Here is a 20,851-nt window from a genome sequence, read left to right on the forward strand (position 1 = left end):
CTGGTGACAACCACCTACCCCATTTTGATTACACAGTTTTTTTTTTTTAAGATTTTATTTATTTATTCATGAGACAGAGAGAGAGAGAGAGAGAGAGGCAGAGACACAGGCAGAGGGACAAGCAGGCCGTGCAGGGAGCCCGACGCGGGACTCGATCCTGGGACTCCAGGATCACGTCCTGGGCTGAAGGCAGGTGCCAAACCGCTGAGCCACCCAGGGATCCCTGATTACACAATTTTTAAAAATTTTTGAGAGAGAGAGAGAGAGCCTCTTAAGCAGGCTCCACACCCAGCTTGGAGCCTGAGGTGGGGCTCGATCTCACAACCCTGAGGTCATGGCCTAAGCCGAAATCAAGAGTCAGGCACCTAAATGACTGAGCCACCCAGGCGTCCCCGATTACACGGTTTTGTTGTTCAGTTTGGGTAAATCAGCATCCGATACTACTCTTGGTTCGCTCCCTCCCACTCCTTCTTTCTCACTTTGCTCCAGTCACACTGGCCTCCCACCTCTTTTCCCAACACACCGGGCAGTGTCCTGCCTCAGGGCCTCTGCCCTGGCTGTTCCCTCTGCCTGGAATGCTTTTCCTCCAAGGCACCCACCTGGATCATTCTATCCTTCAAGCCTTTACTCCAATGTCACATTCTCAGTGCAGCTCCCCTCCTAGCACAGCCCGTCTCTTTATCCCACTTCTTTTTCTCCCTCAACACTCACCACCTCGTACATACATATTCCTGTAACACTTTGGTTGTGTGTCTCCTTCTACCAGAGGGTCAGCCTCACGCCAGCAGGGATGCGTAGCGCTTTTGTTCGCAGCTGTACCCCCAGCACACGGATAGGTACCTGGGGGCATAGTCGATGCTCAATAAATATTTGTTGAATCAAAGAAGGGGTGGAGGCCAGAGGAGAGCTCTCTGTCATGCTGTTCCATCTGCTCATAGGCTATGTACCCTCTGAGTCTGCTTCTTTCACTCTTTTGCGATTTATCGTGGTGCCGTGTCTATCAGCCCTTCACACCTCATTCCTGAGTAGTATTCCAGCATACGGTGTCCCACAGCTTGCTCATCCCTTCTCCTGTTGAGGGACACCTGGGCTGTTGCCACGTTTTGGCTGTCACAGATGTGGCTGCTGTGAACACTCGGCTCCATCCATCTCCATTCTCCATTCATCCATTCTCCTGTTGAGGGACACCTGGGCTGTTGCCACGTTTTGGCTGTCACAGATGTGGCTGCTGTGAACACTCGGCTCCATGGGGACACTTGCTTTCATTTCTCTGTGTGAATGCCCGCGAGTGAAATACATTGTGTGGCAGGTGCACGCCTACCCTTTGCAGAAACTGCCAAACCATTCTTCCTACTTGGTCACACCATTTGACATCCCAGCCAGCGGTGCGTGAGGGGTGCTGGGAGCACTCCTCCTCTTGCTTTACCATCCCTTAGTCCTTGGCTTCATCACACGCCCTTCCCAGGGCTCTCTGTGCTGTTTCCCACGCTCACCCACCCACCGCCGTTGTAACCAATTGCTTATTCATGCCGCTATCTGCTCAGTGCCCGTCTCCCCACTAGACTGTAAGCTCTGTGCGGGTTTTGTCTGTCTTGGCCACCCCTGGGTCCCGGGGCTTGGCACACTGTGCCACTCAATCCGTGCTTGTTGAATGAATGTACGCGCTGCCTGGTGGGCCTGGTGCTAGAGTGGAGATTCGGTCGGTATTTTCATTCCCAGAGTGTAGACGGGGAAGTGAGTGCCCCAGATGGTGCAGTAACCCCTCCAAGGTCCCTCAGCTCATGGCAGCTGGGCCTGGAGTCAGACCATGTCTGTCTGACCCCCTTGACTGAGACGGAGATGTTGAGTGTGTGTTGGGGTGAGAGGGGCGGAGAGGAAAGAAAGACAGACTAGCATGGGGAAGGTTTTGAAGGCCCGGATGAGGAGTTGATGCTCTGTACCCCTGCTTCCAGGCTTCGAAGAGGGTGCACAGCACGCCCACCCTCTCTGGTCTGCAAGATGAAGTCTTGCAGTCCCAAGATTAAGGGGCTTCAGGGCTGAAGGCAGAGGCCCCCCTTCTCTGTCTCCCTGAGCAAGCCCGGGTAACAGGCATTTCCTGTTTCCGGTGGCTCCCTGGGCCGGGGTGGGGGTAGGGGAGCTGGTTGCCGCAGTGGTGCTCCGCTGTGGGTCCCTCTCTGCTGCTCCCTGCCCCCAGCCGCCCAGTGGGTCTCTGTCCCTGCACGCTGGTTCCCTAAAGGAGGGTGGCAAACTAACCAACCTTTCTGGCTCTTTCTTTGTCTTGGGCCAAGGGTTGTGCCGAAGGGGGACCAGCCGGCAAAGGGGAAGTGTCTGGGTGCTGATTTGCATGTGGGCAAGATGCCAGCCCAACTTTTTGATATTCTGGTGGAAGGGGGAGGGAGGCTGAGGGGCTCGCCTCACCAACATGAAGGAAATGTTCTCACACGCCCCTCCCACCTTGGGTTAAAAGGCCTCCTGTCCTTTGCCACCTCTCCTACGCTTTGGGCTACCGGGAAGTCCTTCTGGTGGTCTCACCACAGTCACTCTGGCTGTCTGAGGGAGCCCCTTTCTTCAGTGGGCCCTACCCCAGCCTGGAGGGCTGATGAGTCACACCTCTTTTCCCCCCCTTGAGATGTCACATGACTGGGGGGAAGAAATCTCAAGGCTCAGCTGATCTCCCTGAGGTCAGGAGGGAACTTCCTCCCTCAGGCCAGATGAGGCCAACTGTTCTATTGCTCCTGGTGACTTGCAAGCCCTGACTGGAGTCAGCCTACAATGCTGCAAAGGCTGCTGGGCAGGAGAGTGTTACATGTGGTTCCTGTCACGTGTCGAACATCCTATGTGGCACCAGGAGGCAGCCTGGTGTGGTTCAAAGAGGTAGGGTGGTACAGTGGTTAGAAGCATGGCCTCTGGGTCCAGAAAACTTGTATCTGGCTCTTCACTCCTTCCTTTGTGGCCTTGGGCAAGTGATATATCCCCACCGAGGCTCAGTTGTCTCATTTGTCAAATGTGGATTCATTTATTCACCAACTTTTACTGAACAACTATTGGGTGTCAGGCATTGTACCAGGTGTTGAGACCATAGCAGTGAGCAGACGACACTGAGAATCCTGTTCTTGTGGAGCTGATGTGCCAGCGTGTAAAGGAAGACAGACAGACAGTAATAAACTAGATAAGAGAAATATACAGTGCTCCAGACAATAAGCTCTATGGAAAAAACACAAAGCAGAGGGAAGGATGGGGAGTGCTGGGAGTGTGCGTGTGCACGTGTGGTGCAGTTTTAAGTAGAGTGACTGGGAAGGTCTCACTGAGAAGTGCTATTTTTGTCAAAGGCCTGAAAGAGATAAGGAAGGGAGGTGCCAGGTCAATTGGGGATGGACATTCTGAGCAGAAGGGAATGGCCTGTGCAAAGGCCCTGGGGCACAGCATGGCTGGCAGGTTGGAGGAATAGTGACAAGGCCTGTATGGCTGGAGCAGAAAGAGCTAGGAGAACAGGAGGAGGAGAAGGTAGGGAGGGGATGAAGCAGGTTATGTGGGTCCTTGTGGTTTGCATCTGGATAGGATGGAAGTCTTGGGAAGGTTTTGACAATATTTCTCTGGCTGCCATGTTGAAAATAAATGATATGGGTCCAGGGGCAGGAGCAAGCCGTCTGATGAGAAGGCCGTTGCAGTAAGGCACGCGAGCAATAATGGTGGCTTGGACCAGGCAGGTGCAGAGAAGGGGGCAGGATTCTAGCTCTATTGGGAAGGTGGAACCAGTAGGATTTGTTGATGGGTTGGGAGTGGATGAGAGAGAAACAGAGGAGCCAATGTGACTCCAAGGTTTGGGGTTTGAACCACCGGCAGGGCAGATGTTGTCAGAGCGTGCCTCCTGGATCTCGGTAGCAACGTGGTCGGGAGGATTGAACAAACCTGTGCACATCAAACTCTTCATCTCAGGCTTGGAAGGGGCTATGCTCTCAATAAATGGTGCCTCTTTGGAAGGGCTGGTGCCTGGACGGTGGGGGCCGGCTTGCGCAGGCAGCGCTGGTTCACTGAGTGACTCTTCAGAGACAGCTTTGGGGAAATGGGGCTGTAGTGAGAGGGGGAGGGTGGGCTGTGGGACAGAAAGGAAGGGGGACCAGACAGTACAGAAGCACGCTACCTGCTGTTGAGGGGTGCACATGTGGAGAGAGAATGAGGACATGGACGGGAATGGTCCACATCCACTTGCAGAGAGGGGCAGCCAGTGAGGAGGGAAAAAGGAGAATGAGGTCAGGGACAGTGCACAGGACTTGGAAATGTGACTATAATGTCTAATTAAAAAAGAAAATATATTTACCCAAAGGGGCTGAGAACTCAGGTCCAGATAGAAACCTGCGCATCGGTGTTTATGGCAGCTTTCTGCATCTTTGCCAGAACATGGATGTAACCGAGATGTCCTTCTAGGTGATGGATAAGGACACTGTGGGACATCCAGACAAGGGATTTATGGAGATAGTGGTTGCCAGGGGATGGGCAGGGTTGGGGTGGGGTTGGGGTGGGGTGGGAGGGACAGATAAACAGAGCTCAGAGGATGTTGCAGGCAGTGAAGCTACTCTGTATCTTACTATAATTGTGGGTACGTGTCATTATGTATTTGTCCAAACCCACAGAATGTATATCAGGAGTGAACCCTGATGTCACATGTGGACTTTGGGTGATGACGTGTCAGCGTAGGTTCATTGATTATAACAAACATATCCTCTCTGATGGGAGAGGTTGATAGTAGGGGAGTCTGTGCATGCTTAGGGGGTAGGGAGGTGTATGGTCTCTCTACCTTGCATTCAGTTTTTCTGTGGACCTAAAACTGATCTAAAAATATAAAATCTACTATAAAAGGAAAGAAGGGAGGGAGGGTGGAGGAGGGGAGGGGGGGAGCGAGGGAAGGAAGGAAGGAAGGAAGGGAGTACAGCCTCCAGATAGGACGGATGAAGATATCACGCACCCCCAAAGGGGCTGGCCAGGTGTTTTCTCACCTCCCTCCAGCCTGTTTGTCTCCACTCCGCACAGTCTCTCATCCTCCAAAGGTTAGACTGAGCTCTTCAGGTTGGCAACAGTGTTCCAAGAAAGCAAGAGCAGAGGCTGCAAAGCCTCTGGAAGCCTAAACTTCCAATTCACACAGTGTTACTTCCGCTGGTTCACCAGACACAAAAGGTGGGGAAGCAGATGCTGCTTCTAGTGGATATTTGCCTGACTTTATTTTTTTTTAAAGATTTATTTATTTATTCATGAGACACACAGGCAGAGGGAGAAGCAGGCCCCCGCAGGGAGCCTGACACGGGACTGGATCCCGGATCCCGGTATCAGTATAACCCCCGAGCCGGAGGCAGGCGCCCAACCGCTGAGCCACCCAGGCATCCCTTTGCCTGACTGTAATAAAAACTTTGCATATCTGGGGGGTGGGAAATAGTATCTTGTGGTTTTAATTAGCATCGCTTGGATGATTACCAAGGTTGACCGTCCCCTTGTGGGTTTGGGGGCATTTGTGATTCCTCTTCAGGGAAGCTCATGTTCAGGTCTTGCCAATTTTTCTGATTGAATTGTTGTCTTATTGATTCTTATTGAGTCATTAAGAATTCTTGATACACTTTGAATGCAAATGTGTAGCAAATATCCATTTTCACTTTGTGGCCTGTCTTGTCACTCTCTTCCTAATGCTTTCTGATGAATAGGCCTTTATTTTAGTTTGATCAAATTTTGTGTATCCTTTGGGCTTTCTGTTGTTCCAGAATCACTCATAATTCTGAGGTCATCCAGAGAGTCTCCTCAATTGTCTTCTCAAAGCCTTGCTTTTACCAGTTAGGTCTTTAACACCATCTGGGATTTGTTATGAGTAGGATATGAGGAAGGAATTTGATTTATTGTTTGGGTTTGTTTGTTTGTTTGTTTTTTGCCTTTATGGATAACCAGTAGAAACACCCACATATTTTTAAAAAGATTTATTTATTTATTTATGATAGACATAGAGAGAGAGAGAGGCAGAGACACAGGAGGAGGGAGAAGCAGGCCCCATGCTGGGAGCCCGACGCGGGACTCGATCCCGGGACCCCAGGATCGTGCCCTGGGCCAAAGGCAGGCGCTAAACCACTGAGCCACCCAGGGATCCCCAGAACCACCCACAGTTATAAAATAGTACCTCTTTTTTACCCTACGCCTGTAACAGCTGCTCAGTTGTAAAAGACATTTTTCATACATGTGTGATTTATTTCTGGCTCTTCCATTGTGGTTTGTCTTTATCCCTATATTCTTTATATATTTTTTTAATTTATGATAGTCACACACAGAGAGAGAGAGAAGCAGAGACACAGGCAGAGGGAGAAGCAGGCTCCATGCACCGGGAGCCCGACGTGGGATTCGATCCCAGGTCTCCAGGATCGCACCCTGGACCAAAGGCAGGCGCTAAACCGCTGCGCCACCCAGGGATCCCTATCCCTATATTTCTTAACTAATGCTAAATAACAAATTATCCCCAAAATATTCCTTTATTGAGCATTTGTTGTGCTTATGAATTATTTGGATCAGGGATGATGAAATGGCTCAGCTGGGGTTTCTCATGAGGTTGCAGTCAGATGTAGTCAGGGCTGCAGTCATCCGAAGGCTCAACTGTGGCTGGAGGATCTGGTGGTTCAGCCACATGGAACCCCAGTTCCTCTCCACTTGGACCCCACCCCCATAGCTCTGACTGAGTGGTCTCACAACACAGTGGCTGGTCAGTGATCCAAGAGGCCAAAGTGGAAGCTGCAATGCCTTTTATTACCCAGACTCGAAAAGCCATGTGTTGTTACTTCTACCATACTCTATTAGTCAGTCACGCAGGGCTAATCTTGGTTCAGTGAGAGAGACAACTACAAATAGGGCACAAGTACTGGGATCTGTGGACCACTAGGGGCCATCTTGGAGGCTAACTGCTATAATTACATTGTCTTAATTAATGTAGATTTATGATAAGTTTTGATGAGAGTACTCCTGGCTTACTTTTCCCTTATAGAATTGTCTTGGCTATTTGTGACTCTGTTCTTTTCCATATAAATTGTAGGATCCATGTGCCATGTTCAACGAAAGACCATTTTGAGATTTTAGTTGGGATTAAAATATTGAGTCTTTCTAGACGGGAATTAATATGTATTACACTCTATTTGTTTAGATATTTCATATTTTTCAAATAAAATTTTATAATTTTCTTTTAAAAAAATTTTTTAAAAAATATTTTATTTATTTATTCACAAGAGACACACAGGGAGAGGCAGAGACACAGGCAGAGGGAGAAGTAGGCTCCCCACAAGGAGCCCGGTGTGGGACTCGATCCCAGGACCCCAGGATTATGACTTGAGCCAAAGGCAGACACTCAATCACTGAGCCACCCAGGCACCCCATAATTTTCTCTATAAAACATTTTTTACTTCTTTTTGTTAGATTTGTTATGTATCACTAGCTTTTTTGTATATTTTACATTTTTAAGGCTATGGTAAATGATATCCTTTTAAATGGAAGTCCAATTTTCATGTGGTGAAATGCTCCATTCTTCAGTTTACTGCTCAATCCTTTCTAGCACATGTGTAGACTTGTGCAACCCACACCCTTATCAAGACACAGAACATTTCCATCACTTGTGGCCTTTCTGAGTCAATCTCCACCGCCCTCCCCACCCCAGAAGCAACCACTGATCTGATTTCTGTCACCGTAGATTAGTTTTGCTTATTCTAGGATTTCTTAAATATTATCTTTTTAAGAAAATTACATTTTCTGGTTGATTGTTGCTAATGCACCAACACACAGTAAACTTTGTATATTGATTGTGTATTGACTAACATTGTGAAATTACCATATTGATTCTGGTTATTTATCTGTATATTCTTCTGAGCTTTTCATGTTGACAATGGGATCTTCTGCATATGCCTAATTTCTTCCTCCCTCCTTTCCTCCCTTCCTCCCCCCTCCTCTCTCCCTTCCTCCCCCCTCCTCCCTCCCTTCCTCCCCCCTACTCCCTCCCCTTCTCCTTCCTTCCCTCCCCTCCTTCTTCCTTCCTTCCTTCCTTCCTTCCTTCCTTCCTTCCTTCCTTCCTTCCTTTCTTTCCTTCTTTTTTTTCCCTGTTTTGTGCAGTGTAGGCTAAGATCTTCAATGCAGTGTTGACTAGAAATGGTAATGGGGACACCCTACTTTAGTTCTGATTTCAAATGCAGGGAATCGTTTCACCATTTCCCCATTAAATATAATGTTCTACTTTTTATTAAAACAAAGGTTTAAGATTTTTTTTTGAAGATGCTCTCTTTATCAGGTTACAGAAATTCCTTTCCATTCTTACTTTGCCAAGAGTCTTTTTTTCTCTCTTTCTTTATCACAAATGGATGTTGAATTGCTACTCTGTTTTTTAAGCACCTCTAATTATTACTAATCTCTCTTTGACAGAGACAGAACGAGCCTTGGACAGACAATGGAATCCAGCTGGAATTTACTAACACTGTTTACATCATATTTATTTTACACTGCCTTCTTTTTATAGCAAATGATCTTAGTTTTCTTTCAATCAGAGGATGTAAAATTCTCTTCTTAAAGACATTTATTTAAGTTAGCGTTTATTTAACATTCATGTTCTGTAGAGAGTGGGTTAGGTATACTGTGAATGCAGCAATAAATGAGAAGAAGATAGAGTCTGAAGATGGAGGTGTGAGATAAACACGGGTAGAATGAATAGTGTGTATTGATTTGATTCATATATGTTGCTACCGCATGGGCAAACGTTAAAAAACTTTCAGGCACAGCAGCCTGGGTCCTTTGTACAGGATTGCAGTCATGCTGCTTGGGTTTGCATCCTGGCTGGCTGTCCTTGCCTCAGTTTTCTTATCTATAAAGTGAGGATATAATAGTACTTGTAGCATTATTGCAAGGATTCCATTATATATGGGGGGGGGAGGGAGTAAGGAGAGAGAAGGGGGGAAGATTTGAGGGGGGAGGGAGGGGTATGGAAGGAGGAAGAGAGAGAGAAAGAAGGTCAAATTCGTAGAAGCAGAGAGTAGAAGCTTAGCAGGGACTGAGTGGATGAGGAAAATGGGGAAATGTTGGTCAAAGGGTACAATAGTGCAGTTAGGTAGGATGAATCTGTCTAGGGATCCAACGTGCAGGCATGATGTAGCTACTGTATTGAGGGGCACCTGGGTGGCTCAGTCGGTTAAGTGTCTGACTCTTGATTATGGCTCAGGTTGTGATCTCAGGGTCTTGAGATGGAGCCCCAAGTAGGGCTCTGTGCTGAGTGTGGAGTCTGCTTAAGGTTCTTTGTCTCCTTCTCCCTCTGTCCCCCCACCCCGCCCCCACTCACATGCACATGTTCTCACACACACTCTCTCTCAAAAGAAAAATGATAATACTGTATTGAACACTGGAAATATACTGAGAGTAGATTTTAGGTGTGCTCATCACACACAGATATATATATATATATATATATATATATATATATATATATATATATCTGTAATATATTTAGAGAGAGGGCCAGGAATTGAGTACATGATGGGTGCTCATGCAGACCTATGAGATAAAACTGTGGTCAAGCAAGGCTGGTTAGGATTCTGTAGGATCTAGAGACCTTAGAGAGAGCTGAGCGCATATGGACACTTAGATGAGTTATCAGGCAAATGCAAGGATATGAGGGCTTGTTTATAGCAGAGCCAAATACCCCAAACCCAGAGTGATATCCTGTATATCTGACTGCTGCATTGGGTAACATCTTGTGGTTGCAAGGCACTACAACCCAACCCAAACTGATTTAAACAAGAAAGGTATATGTTGGCTCATGAAATTGAAAAGTTCAGACGTGTTTCCTATAAATGGAAACATACAGTATGTGACCTTTTGTACCTGCCTTCTTTCACTGAGCATCACTTTTTTGAGGTTTATCTACTTTGTAGCATGTATCAGTACTTTGCTCCTTCTTTTGGCTTAATAATTTAATGGATATACTTCATTTTGTTTATCCATTTATCAGTTATGGATATAGTAAATGATAGGGACAGGAAGCTGACAGTGGTCGCCAAGGAGAAGGATGAGAGTGGAAATGGCAGGTGACTGCTTAATGGTGACAGAGTTTCCTTCTGGGCTGAGAAAAACATCTTGGATCTAGATGAGGTGTTCATTGCAGGACATGGTGAATGTGCTAAATGTCACCCAAGTGTACACTTTCAATGGTTCGTGGTTAGATTTTTTAAAAGATTTTTAAAGTTATTTATTCATGAGAGACAGAGAGAGAGAGAGAGGCAGAGACACAGGTGGAGGGAGAAGCAGGCTCCCTGCAGGGAGCCCGACATGAGACTCGATCCCGGGTCTCCAGGATTCCACCCTGGGCCAAAGGCAGCGCTAAACTGCTGAGCCACCCGGGCTGCTCCGTGGTTAGATTTTTCTTATTTCAGTAGAAGATACACAATATTTACCATTACATATACATACAGAAAATGACATAAATACATATTTGATAAATATAAATACAAGTTTATATAAAATATTTGAATACAAAAAATAAAATATTTGAATACAATATATATAAAAAAGAATATTTATCACTTTAACCATTTGTAGGTCTACAATACAGTGGCATTCTATATCCAAAATTGTTCCTCTTCTCCAATGGAAACTCTGTTTCCATGAACTTCTGACTCTCCACCCTCTCCTCCAAAGCCTGGCTCCCACCATCTACTTTCTCTGTGAATTTGCCTACTCTAGAGACCTCATATAAGTGCAATTCTATAATAATTGTCCTTCTGTGTCTGGTTTATTTCCTGGGCAGAATGTTTTCAAGGTTCATCCATGTTGTAGCATAAATCAAACTTTACTCCCTTTTCCTGGCTGAGTAATATTCCATTGTATGTATATAATATGTTTTGTTATCAGTTAATGGTTAATTTTATGTTATATGAATTTTACCTTAATAAAGAAGAATTCAAGGGTAGATCTAGCTTCAGGTACAGCTTGATCCTTATCAGAAGAGGGTGCGGCTTACTGAGAAGGAGGTGATGGCTTCTTTTCCCCCTTCCCTGCCAGTCCCCAAGACAGACTGCTCAGGGCTCAGTGGCTCCCCGTCCTGTTATGTTTCCTCTACCCCCATTTCTGTCTCTCTTCACAGTTCCTATGCCTTAAGAACATCCGTACCTTTTTGTCTACCTGCGGTGAGAAGTTTGGCCTCAAGCGGAGTGAACTCTTTGAGGCCTTTGACCTCTTCGATGTCCAGGATTTTGGGAAGGTAAGCTGGTGCTGAACTGCCCGTGAGCTGGGCACATAGGGCTGAAAGGTTAGATTTAGTCCATTTCCATGAACATTTACACTGGGAAAGCTAAGGGCTATTGGGGGAGGAACAGGTAAGTCAGACCAGGTGGTACCTCAGAGCATGGCTTGGGGTGTGTTCCAATCCTTGGAACAGGGTTCCAATCCTGATTCTCTACTTGCTGTGTGACCTCAGGTTTGTGGCCATGACTCTCTGAACCCTAGGTCCCTCTTTTCTGAATAATATCATCCTATACTTTCTGAGTGGTTATAAGGATTGCATAGAAGAAGGCAATCAAGTGGTGGGTGCTTAGTTAGGGGAACCTGACCTACTCACACAGAGGAGTGGGAAGGTGGAGAAAATCCTGAGTTAGGCTCCTAGGCATGTGGAGTCTAACCATAATATCTAGTCTCAGATGGAGTCTGAGGCTGTGTTCTGGCATGTGGGTGGGCAAGGGGCTTGCTGAGCAGCCATGGCCCTTGTCACAGGTCATCTACACCCTGTCTGCTCTGTCCTGGACCCCGATTGCCCAAAATAAGGGGATCATGTGAGTAACCATTTGAGCTGGCATCCTTGGGTTGATCTGGCCCCAATCCTCCCCCTTCTGGAAGTCCCCCTCCCAACTGGCCCCCAGGCCTCTGGCTCATAACATTATGGCTCCCCCAGGCCCTTTCCCACTGAGGAGGAGAGTGTGGGTGATGAAGACATCTACAGTGGCCTGTCTGACCAGATCGAGTGAGTGTCTGGGACCACCACCCTGCTCTGGGAATCTGAGGGGACATGGCCCTGCTCTAAGGGGTCTGGGAGGATATGGCCCTGCCCTAAGGGGTCTGAGAGGATATGGCTCTGCCCTAAGGGGTCTGGGAGGATATGGCCCTGCCCTAGGGGTTCTGAGTGGATGTGACCCTATCTTTGGGGGGCCTGAAGGGGGCATGGCCCTGTCCTGTGGATCTGAGGGGACACGAGTCTGATCTGGGAGGGGCCTGCGGAGTCCCTGGCCTGGGGGCTCCGGTGGCCCTGGTTGACTCCATACCCTGCAGCGACACGGTGGAGGAGGACGAGGACCTGTATGACTGCGTGGAGAACGAGGAAGCGGAGGGTGACGAGATCTACGAAGACCTCATGCGCACGGAGCCCATGCCCATGCCGGTGGGTGGGGCGGGGTATGATGTCTGGGCAGACACATGGGCATGGGGAGTGGGCAACCCCGGGCACCCCAACACCGACCTCTCCTCCCCACTCTCAGCCCAAGATGACGGAGTATGACAAGCGGTGCTGTTGCTTGCGGGAAATCCAGCAGACGGAGGAGAAGTACACGGACACGCTGGGCTCCATCCAGCAGGTGCGATGCTCAACCCAGCCCCTGGCAGGCGCATGCGTGGGAGGTGGCCCGGCAGGTGCACATCCGCCGGTGTGGCGGCCTCTGGGCCACACTGAGAGCCACTGTGTCCCAAGCGGGCCTGGGGCTCTTCTCTATCCCATTGCTTTGTGTTTCTTCATCTCTGTCTCTGCTTTTCTCTGTCATCCTGTCTCCTGCGTCTGTCTCTTTCCCTCTAGGTCTCTCCTTACATCTTCCTCTGTTTGTCTCTCTTTCCCTGTGTGTGCCCCTTTGTCCCTGTCTGTCTCCGTTCCTGTACCCTCATCTCTGTCTGCGTGTCTCTGTTACGTCTCTCTGACCTTCTATTCCCTTCCCTTGGGCCATTGCTTTTTCAATAGCTTTATTGAGGTGGACCCAGTATACTGTACAGTTCACTCATTTAATGGCTGCAACTCAGTGGCTTTTGGTTTACTCACAAGGCTTTGTAGCCATCACCACTATTTAATTTTAGAACATTTCCATCATCCCTCCCAAAGAAAACCCATACCCTTCAGTCATCACACCCTAAGCCCATCCTTCCCCGGCCCCTGGCAACTGTTAATCTACTTACCATCTCCGTGGACGAGCCTGTTCTGGGCATTTCACACACGTGGAGCTACACACCGTGTGGCCTTCTGTCTCTGGTTCCCTCCCTGAGTGTCATGAGCTCAGGGTCCCTCCACAGGGCAGCAGATGTCAGCACCCGCTCCTGTTCAGGGCTGATAGTCCCGTGTGTGGGTGGCCCACGTCTTGTTATCCGCTCATCCACTGATGGACATGTGGGTTGTTCTCACTTTCTGACTGTTACGAACAACTGCTGTGAACAGCCACGTACAGGTGTTTGTGTGAACATTCTCCATCGCTCTTTCTCTCTTAGTCTCTCTTTCTGTTGTTTCTTTCTGACTCTGCCTCCTTGTCCTCATCTCCCAGGAGGGGTGAGGCCCCTCCCTCACCCTTCTCTCCCCTCCCACAGCACTTCATGAAGCCCCTGCAGCGGTTCCTCAAACCTCAAGACATTGAGATCATCTTCATCAACATCGAGGTGAGCTGGCCAGTCCCCAGCCCTCCTGGCCTCTGTCTGGTGGGGACAACCTGCTGGCCTCACCTGTCCCTGGAATGTGGGGGTTGGGAGTTAGCAACATAGGGTGGGAGGGTGACCCATCTCCTGCTTGGCTTCCTGAGCCCCGGCCTTACCCTTTCTTCTGAGTAGGACCTACTTCGCGTACATACTCACTTCCTAAAGGAGATGAAGGAAGCTCTGGCCGCCCCGACTGCACCCACTCTCTACCAGGTCTTCATCAAATACAAGGAGAGGTGAGACCCAGCTGGCCGGCCTTGACTCCTGGAAGTCACCTTGTCCTGCTCAGGCTGGGCACTTGGGAGATCTTGCCCTCAGAGACTACTGGACAGGCAGGGCTTTTCCTTCTTTGCTCCTGGGCAAGGGACCGCTCATTTCTGGTTCAATCCCCAGCTCTGCCTCTTCGGGCTGTGTAGTATTGGGAAATCACTTAACCTCTCTGTGCTCTGGTGCCACATCTATCAAATCAGTGTGGCACAGGAACGTATCTCCTAGGTTGTGGTGAGGATTAAATAAATTGATGCCTAAAGTGCTTAGCACAGGGCCTGGCACACAGTAGGTGCCCTGTAAGTGTTGGTTAAATGAATGAACGTTGAAGCGACAATATACCAAATGCTAAGAGCTTCTTATGCGTTGTCTCATTCAGCGCTACAATAGCTCCCTGTGGGAGGTGCCATTGTTATGCCCATTTTACAGATGGGAGACCGAGGCTCAGCATCACCCATCTGGGAAGAGGTGGGGCCTGGACTGACACCCAGATCTGCCTGACCATGGTGCCGGCCACCATTACCCGGCCACCTGTCCTTCCCTCAGGTTCCTCGTCTACGGCCGCTACTGCAGCCAGGTGGAGTCGGCCAGCAAGCACCTGGACCGCGTGGCCACAGCCCGGGAAGATGTGCAGATGAAGCTGGAGGTGGGTGCCTGGGCCACATTTGGGGAACCCTCTTACTCCTCCCCAGGCTCCAGGGGCAGCGGGGAGGAGACTGAATTGATGGTGCCACTTTCTGTGGCTGCCCAGCCAGAGACCTGCCCGTCGAGGGTTTGGGGAGGGAGGTACTGACCAGGTGAGTGGGAGAAATGGAGCAGGAGGAGGTAGATGGGAGCACGGAGCCCTGACCCCAGCTGAACCCCGACTCTGCACTCAGCCCTGACACCAGGCTGAGGTCCTCACCCTGAACTGAACTCTGACTCCATCCTGATCCCCAGCCCCAAGTTCAGGGGCTGCCCGAAGTCCAGGCTGAGCTTCAAGTTCACACCGAGCCGTCATCCTGGGCTGAGCCCCACCCTGGCCCAGTGTGTCCATTGGAAGCACAGACAGGGCAGAGATGATGAGGAGCCACCTGTGTGTGCCATACATCAGGCTCATTGGTCGCCAGAGTGGAGACCCTGCAGACCTGTCCCTCTCTCCCTCACCAGCCCCACTCAGCTGATGGAATCCCGGGCTTCTGCCCCAGGCAGTATTTGCCAGCCTTCCGGGAAATTCTTCACCATTTCCTCAGGGGAGATATGATGGTTCCAGTTCTAGAAAAATCAACACCTGTCTCCACCTCATCTTGCTCATCTCTCTCTCTCTCTCTGACCCCCCAGGAATGTTCTCAGCGAGCCAACAATGGGAGGTTCACGTTGCGGGACCTGCTGATGGTACCCATGCAGCGGGTGCTCAAGTACCACCTCCTGCTCCAGGTGCATGAGTGGGGGCCCCTAGGCAAGGGCTTGGCCTCTGTTCCTCTCTGTGTCCTAGGAGTGGGGTGGAGCTGGCTTCCAGGGGCTGAGCTCTAGGGCCCTCTGGGAGGAAGGAGGAAGCTGGGAGGCCAGGCTTGTCTGGAGGGCTCCCAAGAGGAGAGGGCAGGCCCAGGTCATGAAGATGTCTGTCTCTGTGGGTCATGCAGGAGCTGGTCAAACACACGCAGGATGCAGTGGAGAAGGAGAACCTGCGGCTGGCTTTGGATGCCATGAGGGTGAGTGGTCTCGCACAGGTACATATGCCTTCAAGGCAGTGCAGCCCAGGCACACAGTCACACCCACAGGCAACCCTCCTCTCACCAACAGTGACATGCCTACGTGACCCAGTGAGTGATTCCCAGCCTCCCCCTTGGGGACAGGACATGCTGGGGATACCCTCTCTATACCTCTCTATACCTCCTGAGTGGAGGGGCTGACTCCCTATCCCCAGCCAGGTAGGGGACTGGGTGGACTGGGGAGGCAGTATCCAGGCTCACCCTCATTCTACCCTCAGGACCTGGCACAGTGTGTGAACGAGGTCAAGCGGGACAACGAGACACTGCGGCAGATCACCAACTTCCAGCTGTCCATCGAGAACCTGGTGAGGGGGTAGGGCAGGGATAGCCAGGTGTGTGGCCATGAGGGGAGGGTTTTTGGTATCTTCCTTGGTGGCCCCTTGCTAGACCCCCTTCCTGCTGCATAGGACCAGTCTCTGGCCCACTATGGCCGGCCGAAGATTGATGGGGAGCTCAAGATCACCTCAGTGGAGCGGCGCTCCAAGATGGACAGGTGGGCAGAGCCAACAGATATAGGGTAGAGCCTGGGCAGAGGCGGGGCCAGATTTCTAGTTATACCAGGGGATGGAGCCTATGTGGACAAACGGCAGGACCAACGTGGACGTGTGTGTAGAGCCAAGACCAACAGGTGCTGGGACCAGTATGGATCTTATGGGTGAAGTCAGGATGGATAGACAGGGGGGCACTGCCAAGTTGGCCTAAGGAGAGAAGAGCAGGAATCCTAGATGGACAGTAGGATGGGGCCTGGATGGTAGAGGAGATCGAGCGAGTGGGGAGCTGGTGGGGACCCCTGGGGGGAGCCAGACGAGGCACCTGACCCAGCCGCTCTCAGGTACGCCTTCCTGCTCGACAAAGCTCTTCTCATCTGTAAGCGCCGAGGGGACTCCTACGACCTCAAGGACTTTGTGAACCTGCATAGCTTCCAGGTTCGAGATGACTCCTCTGGAGAGCGAGAAAACAAGAAGGTGGGTTCTGAGGCTGAAACTGGGATCCCCAGTATTGGGAAGCCCTAGTGCAGCCCAAGCCTTCCCCCTTGACCTTTAGAATTCCAGTGTGTGTGTGTGTGTGTGTGTGTGTGTGTGTGTGTGTGTGTGTGTGATTTTAGATTTATGGATGTGTATTTGGTTCTCCTGGGCAGACCCATACGCAGGTACCTGTGCCTGGTTCTCCTGGGGGTAGAGAGGCTGTTATAGGCCTGACCCTCTTCTCCCCACAGGAGTAGGGGTAAAGGGGGCATGTGGTCCCCCCTCTGCAGAGTGGGTGCCTTCATTTTGAGCTCTGCTTCCCTGCAGTGGACTCATATGTTTCTCCTGATCGAGGACCAAGGTGTCCAGGGCTATGAGCTGTTCTTCAAGACACGAGAACTAAAGAAGAAGTGGATGGAGCAGTTCGAGATGGCCATGTGAGATCCCTTCCTCCTCCATCCTCCTGTCCTCAGAAGACTCTGCATGCGGGCAGAGGCCGAGAGGCAATTCTGTGCTCCGCTCTGTAGGGCCACTGAACCTCAGTTTCCTCATCTGGAACCTGGGAGGGATAGGCTTTTGATGCTGTCTGCATGCTCAGAAAGCCAAGGTTCTGTGTGAGCTTCAGCCACCAGCCTGGACAGACCCCTCTTCTTCTTCTTCCTTCTTTTTCTTTCTCTTCTTGAGGTGAAATTTACGTAACAAAAATTTAGCTTTTTCAAGCTATGATTCAGTGGTGTTTAGTACCTTACAGTGTTGTGCAACCATCACCTCTGTCAAGTTCCAGAGCATTTTCATCCCCCAAAAGGAAACCCTGCAGCCATGAAGCCATCACTCCCCATCCCCCACCCCCAACACCAGCCCCTGACAGCCAATTTGCTTTATAGTCTCCACCCATGTTCATAGCAGCCCTATTCACAATAGCTAAAACGTGGCAACGGCCCTAATGCCCATCGGTGGGCAGGCCGAGAGGCACGATATGCTTCGGGCAGCGTATCCAATAGGGCTGCATGGATGCGTCTAAGTGGCAGCACGTGTCTGTACTCCATTCCCTTGTGTGCTGAATACTATTCCATTGCATGGAATTCTCTCCCCTCTCCAGCTCCAACATCTACCCCGAGAACGCTACTGCCAATGGGCATGACTTCCAGATGTTCTCCTTTGAGGAGACCACGTCGTGCAAGGCTTGCCAGATGCTGCTGAGGTGGGAGTCTGGGAGGATGGGCCTGGGGCCTGGGTTTGGGTATCTTTTCTTCCTTAGAAGGGCTCCTCTGGCCATCTTCCCCCTGAGTTGGAAGGCAGGAGGCTCTCCTTTGAGCTCTGGCTTCCCCATGTCTCTCCAGCCCTAAAGAGAACCCAAGGGGACCCTTGGCAAAATGATTGGCTGTGTCTGTTCAACATCACTGACTTTGCTTTGTCTCGCCTTTGTGTCCCAGAGGCACCTTCTATCAGGGCTACCGTTGTCATCGGTGCCGGGCACCTGCACACAAGGAGTGTCTGGGGAGGGTCCCTCCGTGTGGCCGACATGGGCAAGGTATACCAGGGGGAGAAAGGGTGGGAGGTCGGCTTGGTTCTGCGTGGGGGGATTTCCCATCTTAGCTACTTCCTTTTCTCTCCCATAGATTTTGCAGGAACTATGAAAAAGGTGAGACCCCCATGCTCCTTTCTCTGCATGGAAAATCATGGGGGATAAGGAGGGGTGACCCAGGAGACCCCAGCAGTGGGCATGGCCCTTTGCTGGGTGCCCCCATAGGGGTTGAGGAAGTCCCAGGCTGGGCCTAGGTATCCACGCTTGCTTTCTTGGTCTCTCCCTCCAGGATAAGCCACATCGCCGGGCTCAGGACAAAAAGAGGAATGAGCTGGGTGAGTCCAGGTGTGGGGCGGGAGGAAATCTGCTCTTTGCCTCAGATCTCAACAATTGTATTATCAACCACATAATGTGCTGCTTATAAAGCTGTGATCCATTTGTTCTAGGCCTAGAAAGTTGAAAGGAATTTAAGATTTATTTATTATTTATTTATAATAAATAAATAATATTTATTTATTTTATAATAAAAAAAATAAATTTATTTATTTATTTATTTGACACAGAGAGATCAGCAGAGACGTAGGCAGAGGGAGATGCAGGCTCCTCGCAGGGAGCCCAATGCAGGACTCAATCCCTGGACCAGGATCATGCCCTGAGCCAAAGGCAGACGCTCAGCCCTGAGCCACCTGGGCGTCTCCCTGAAAGGAATTTAAAAATAACTAACTTAGATTCTTTACTTGCTTTGCTCAAGTGCTTGGAAAAGAATGCATTGATAATAACAGTCCTTAAGATGTGTTTTCTTGGGGCACCTGACTGGCTCAATGGGTTAAGCATCCAACTCTTGGTTTCAGCTCAGGTCATGGTCTCAGGGTCGTGAGGCTGAGCCCCACGTCGGGCTCCACACTCCGCGGGGAGTCTGCTTGGGATTCTCTCTGTATCCCTCTGCCGCTCCTCCTTACTCTCCCTCTCTCTCAAAAAATAAATCTTTTTTTTTTTTTTTAAAGATGCTCTTTCTCTTACCATCCACTTTTCTTATCCACTGCCTCTTTTCTCCTACTCTCTGACAGATGCCTTCTCTAGCCTTGGACAACTGGGCACGCCTCTGCTAGTTCTCACCTCCTCTCCTCTTGATTCCATGCCACAGAATCTGATTATGATATATAGTCTCAGCAAAGTGCCCTCCACCAGGAGGATGGGGAAGTGGAGGACATGGATTCTTTTTAGCTCAATGGCAGAGGGGAGAGGCTGGACTCATTCTTATGCTAACGAATTTTGTGGAATTACACCAGGGATGGGTTATTTGTGTTTAGCATCTACTGTATAAGTTGTCTGGGGGCAAACAGCTAAAATAGCTGTGCTGCTTGTCCTCCGGAAACTCTCAGACCAGTGTTGGGGGACAGATAGCCACCTCTGGCTAGTGATTGTCCTACCGGACTGCACTATTGAATATCTCCACCACACAGAAAGTTTCCAGTGCTGCTGGTCAGTACCCACCTGGCCCTCAGAGGGGACCACTCTTAGACCTCTGTCACCATAGATGAGTTTTGCCTTTCTTTGAACTTCATAAAAACGGACTCATGTGGTATGTCCTCTTCCTGCATCTGGCTTCTTGAGTCAAGTGTCATGTCAGTGAGACTCAGTTTGGTCACTGCTGTCTAGGATTCCATTGCATGATTACATCACACTCAGTGTATCTATTTTATTGAGGACATTGGGTCATTGCCAGATTTTGGTTCTTGTGAAGTAAGCTTGTCTAGAACTTTTGGTGGACCTGAGCATTTGTTTCTCTTGGTCACATAAGCCAGAGTCAAATGATCAGGTCACAAGGTGGACATCTACTTAGCTTTGGAGAGATGTTGCCAGACTGTTGTCCAAAGTGGACTCCCAGCAGCAACGTAGAATTTCAGGTGCTCCACCTCCTCACCACCACCTGGTGCTGTCAGCCTCTAGTTTTCACCATCCTGGTGGGCTGTGAGACTCAGGTTTGAAAATCCCTGACCACTAGCCACACCAAGCCACCACCATCCCTCCCCTCCAGGTCTGCCCAAGATGGAGGTGTGTCAGGAGTACTATGGGCTTCCTCCACCCCCTGGAGCCTTTGGACCTTTTCTACGGCTCAACCCTGGAGACATCGTGGAGCTCACCAAGGCTGAGGCCGAACAGAACTGGTGGGAGGTACAGGCTGAGCCGTAGGATTGGTGGAGAAGGACCTGAATGTGGGGTCATGGGTGCAAGCAGTCCCGGGAAGTGACGCTGGCAGGAAAGGCTGGTCTGGAGGAGGCATCTGGGGAGGATGACATACATGGGGATTTCTAGGACTGGATCGGCTCTTCCGAGCTGGCCATCTTCCCGGGAAGTTGGTACTGGCTGGCACTCCGTGGGTCATGCAGGTCACAGCGAGATAGATGGACAGACAGCGTGGCCACTGGGTAGAAAGTTCAGCACACACACAAGCATGAACGCCTATAACCTCTCTGTCCATGTCTTTCCCTCCTGGCCTTTTAGGGCAGAAACACGGCTACCAATGAAGTTGGCTGGTTTCCCTGTAACAGAGTCAAGCCCTACGTGCATGTGAGTGCCTGAGATCGGGATGGAGTGAGGGCAAGGGGTTCCAGAAAGTGTCATGTGAGGGCAAGAAG

At 50.1% G+C, this 20,851-nt stretch overlaps 1 protein-coding gene across 1 annotated transcript in view; it reads left to right on the top strand.

Moving 5' to 3' along the window:
* The window catches only part of VAV1 (vav guanine nucleotide exchange factor 1), a 48,550-nt gene that overhangs the window by 13,496 nt on the left and 14,203 nt on the right, over positions 1-20,851 (top strand). Inside the window, exons 2-21 of the mRNA XM_041764738.1 lie at positions 11,132-11,248; positions 11,758-11,816; positions 11,936-12,004; positions 12,310-12,418; positions 12,516-12,611; positions 13,600-13,668; positions 13,837-13,940; positions 14,518-14,617; positions 15,292-15,387; positions 15,594-15,662; positions 15,941-16,027; positions 16,130-16,215; positions 16,555-16,687; positions 17,015-17,124; positions 17,787-17,888; positions 18,121-18,218; positions 18,307-18,329; positions 18,502-18,547; positions 20,251-20,387; positions 20,718-20,783. Of these exons, the coding sequence (XP_041620672.1) occupies positions 11,132-11,248; positions 11,758-11,816; positions 11,936-12,004; positions 12,310-12,418; positions 12,516-12,611; positions 13,600-13,668; positions 13,837-13,940; positions 14,518-14,617; positions 15,292-15,387; positions 15,594-15,662; positions 15,941-16,027; positions 16,130-16,215; positions 16,555-16,687; positions 17,015-17,124; positions 17,787-17,888; positions 18,121-18,218; positions 18,307-18,329; positions 18,502-18,547; positions 20,251-20,387; positions 20,718-20,783 (1,776 nt within the window). The remainder of the gene's footprint in view (positions 1-11,131; positions 11,249-11,757; positions 11,817-11,935; positions 12,005-12,309; positions 12,419-12,515; positions 12,612-13,599; positions 13,669-13,836; positions 13,941-14,517; positions 14,618-15,291; positions 15,388-15,593; positions 15,663-15,940; positions 16,028-16,129; positions 16,216-16,554; positions 16,688-17,014; positions 17,125-17,786; positions 17,889-18,120; positions 18,219-18,306; positions 18,330-18,501; positions 18,548-20,250; positions 20,388-20,717; positions 20,784-20,851) is intronic.

The sequence above is a fragment of the Vulpes lagopus genome, chromosome 7 (genome assembly GCF_018345385.1).
Source record: "Vulpes lagopus strain Blue_001 chromosome 7, ASM1834538v1, whole genome shotgun sequence".
In the NCBI taxonomy this organism is placed as follows: domain Eukaryota; kingdom Metazoa; phylum Chordata; class Mammalia; order Carnivora; family Canidae; genus Vulpes; species Vulpes lagopus.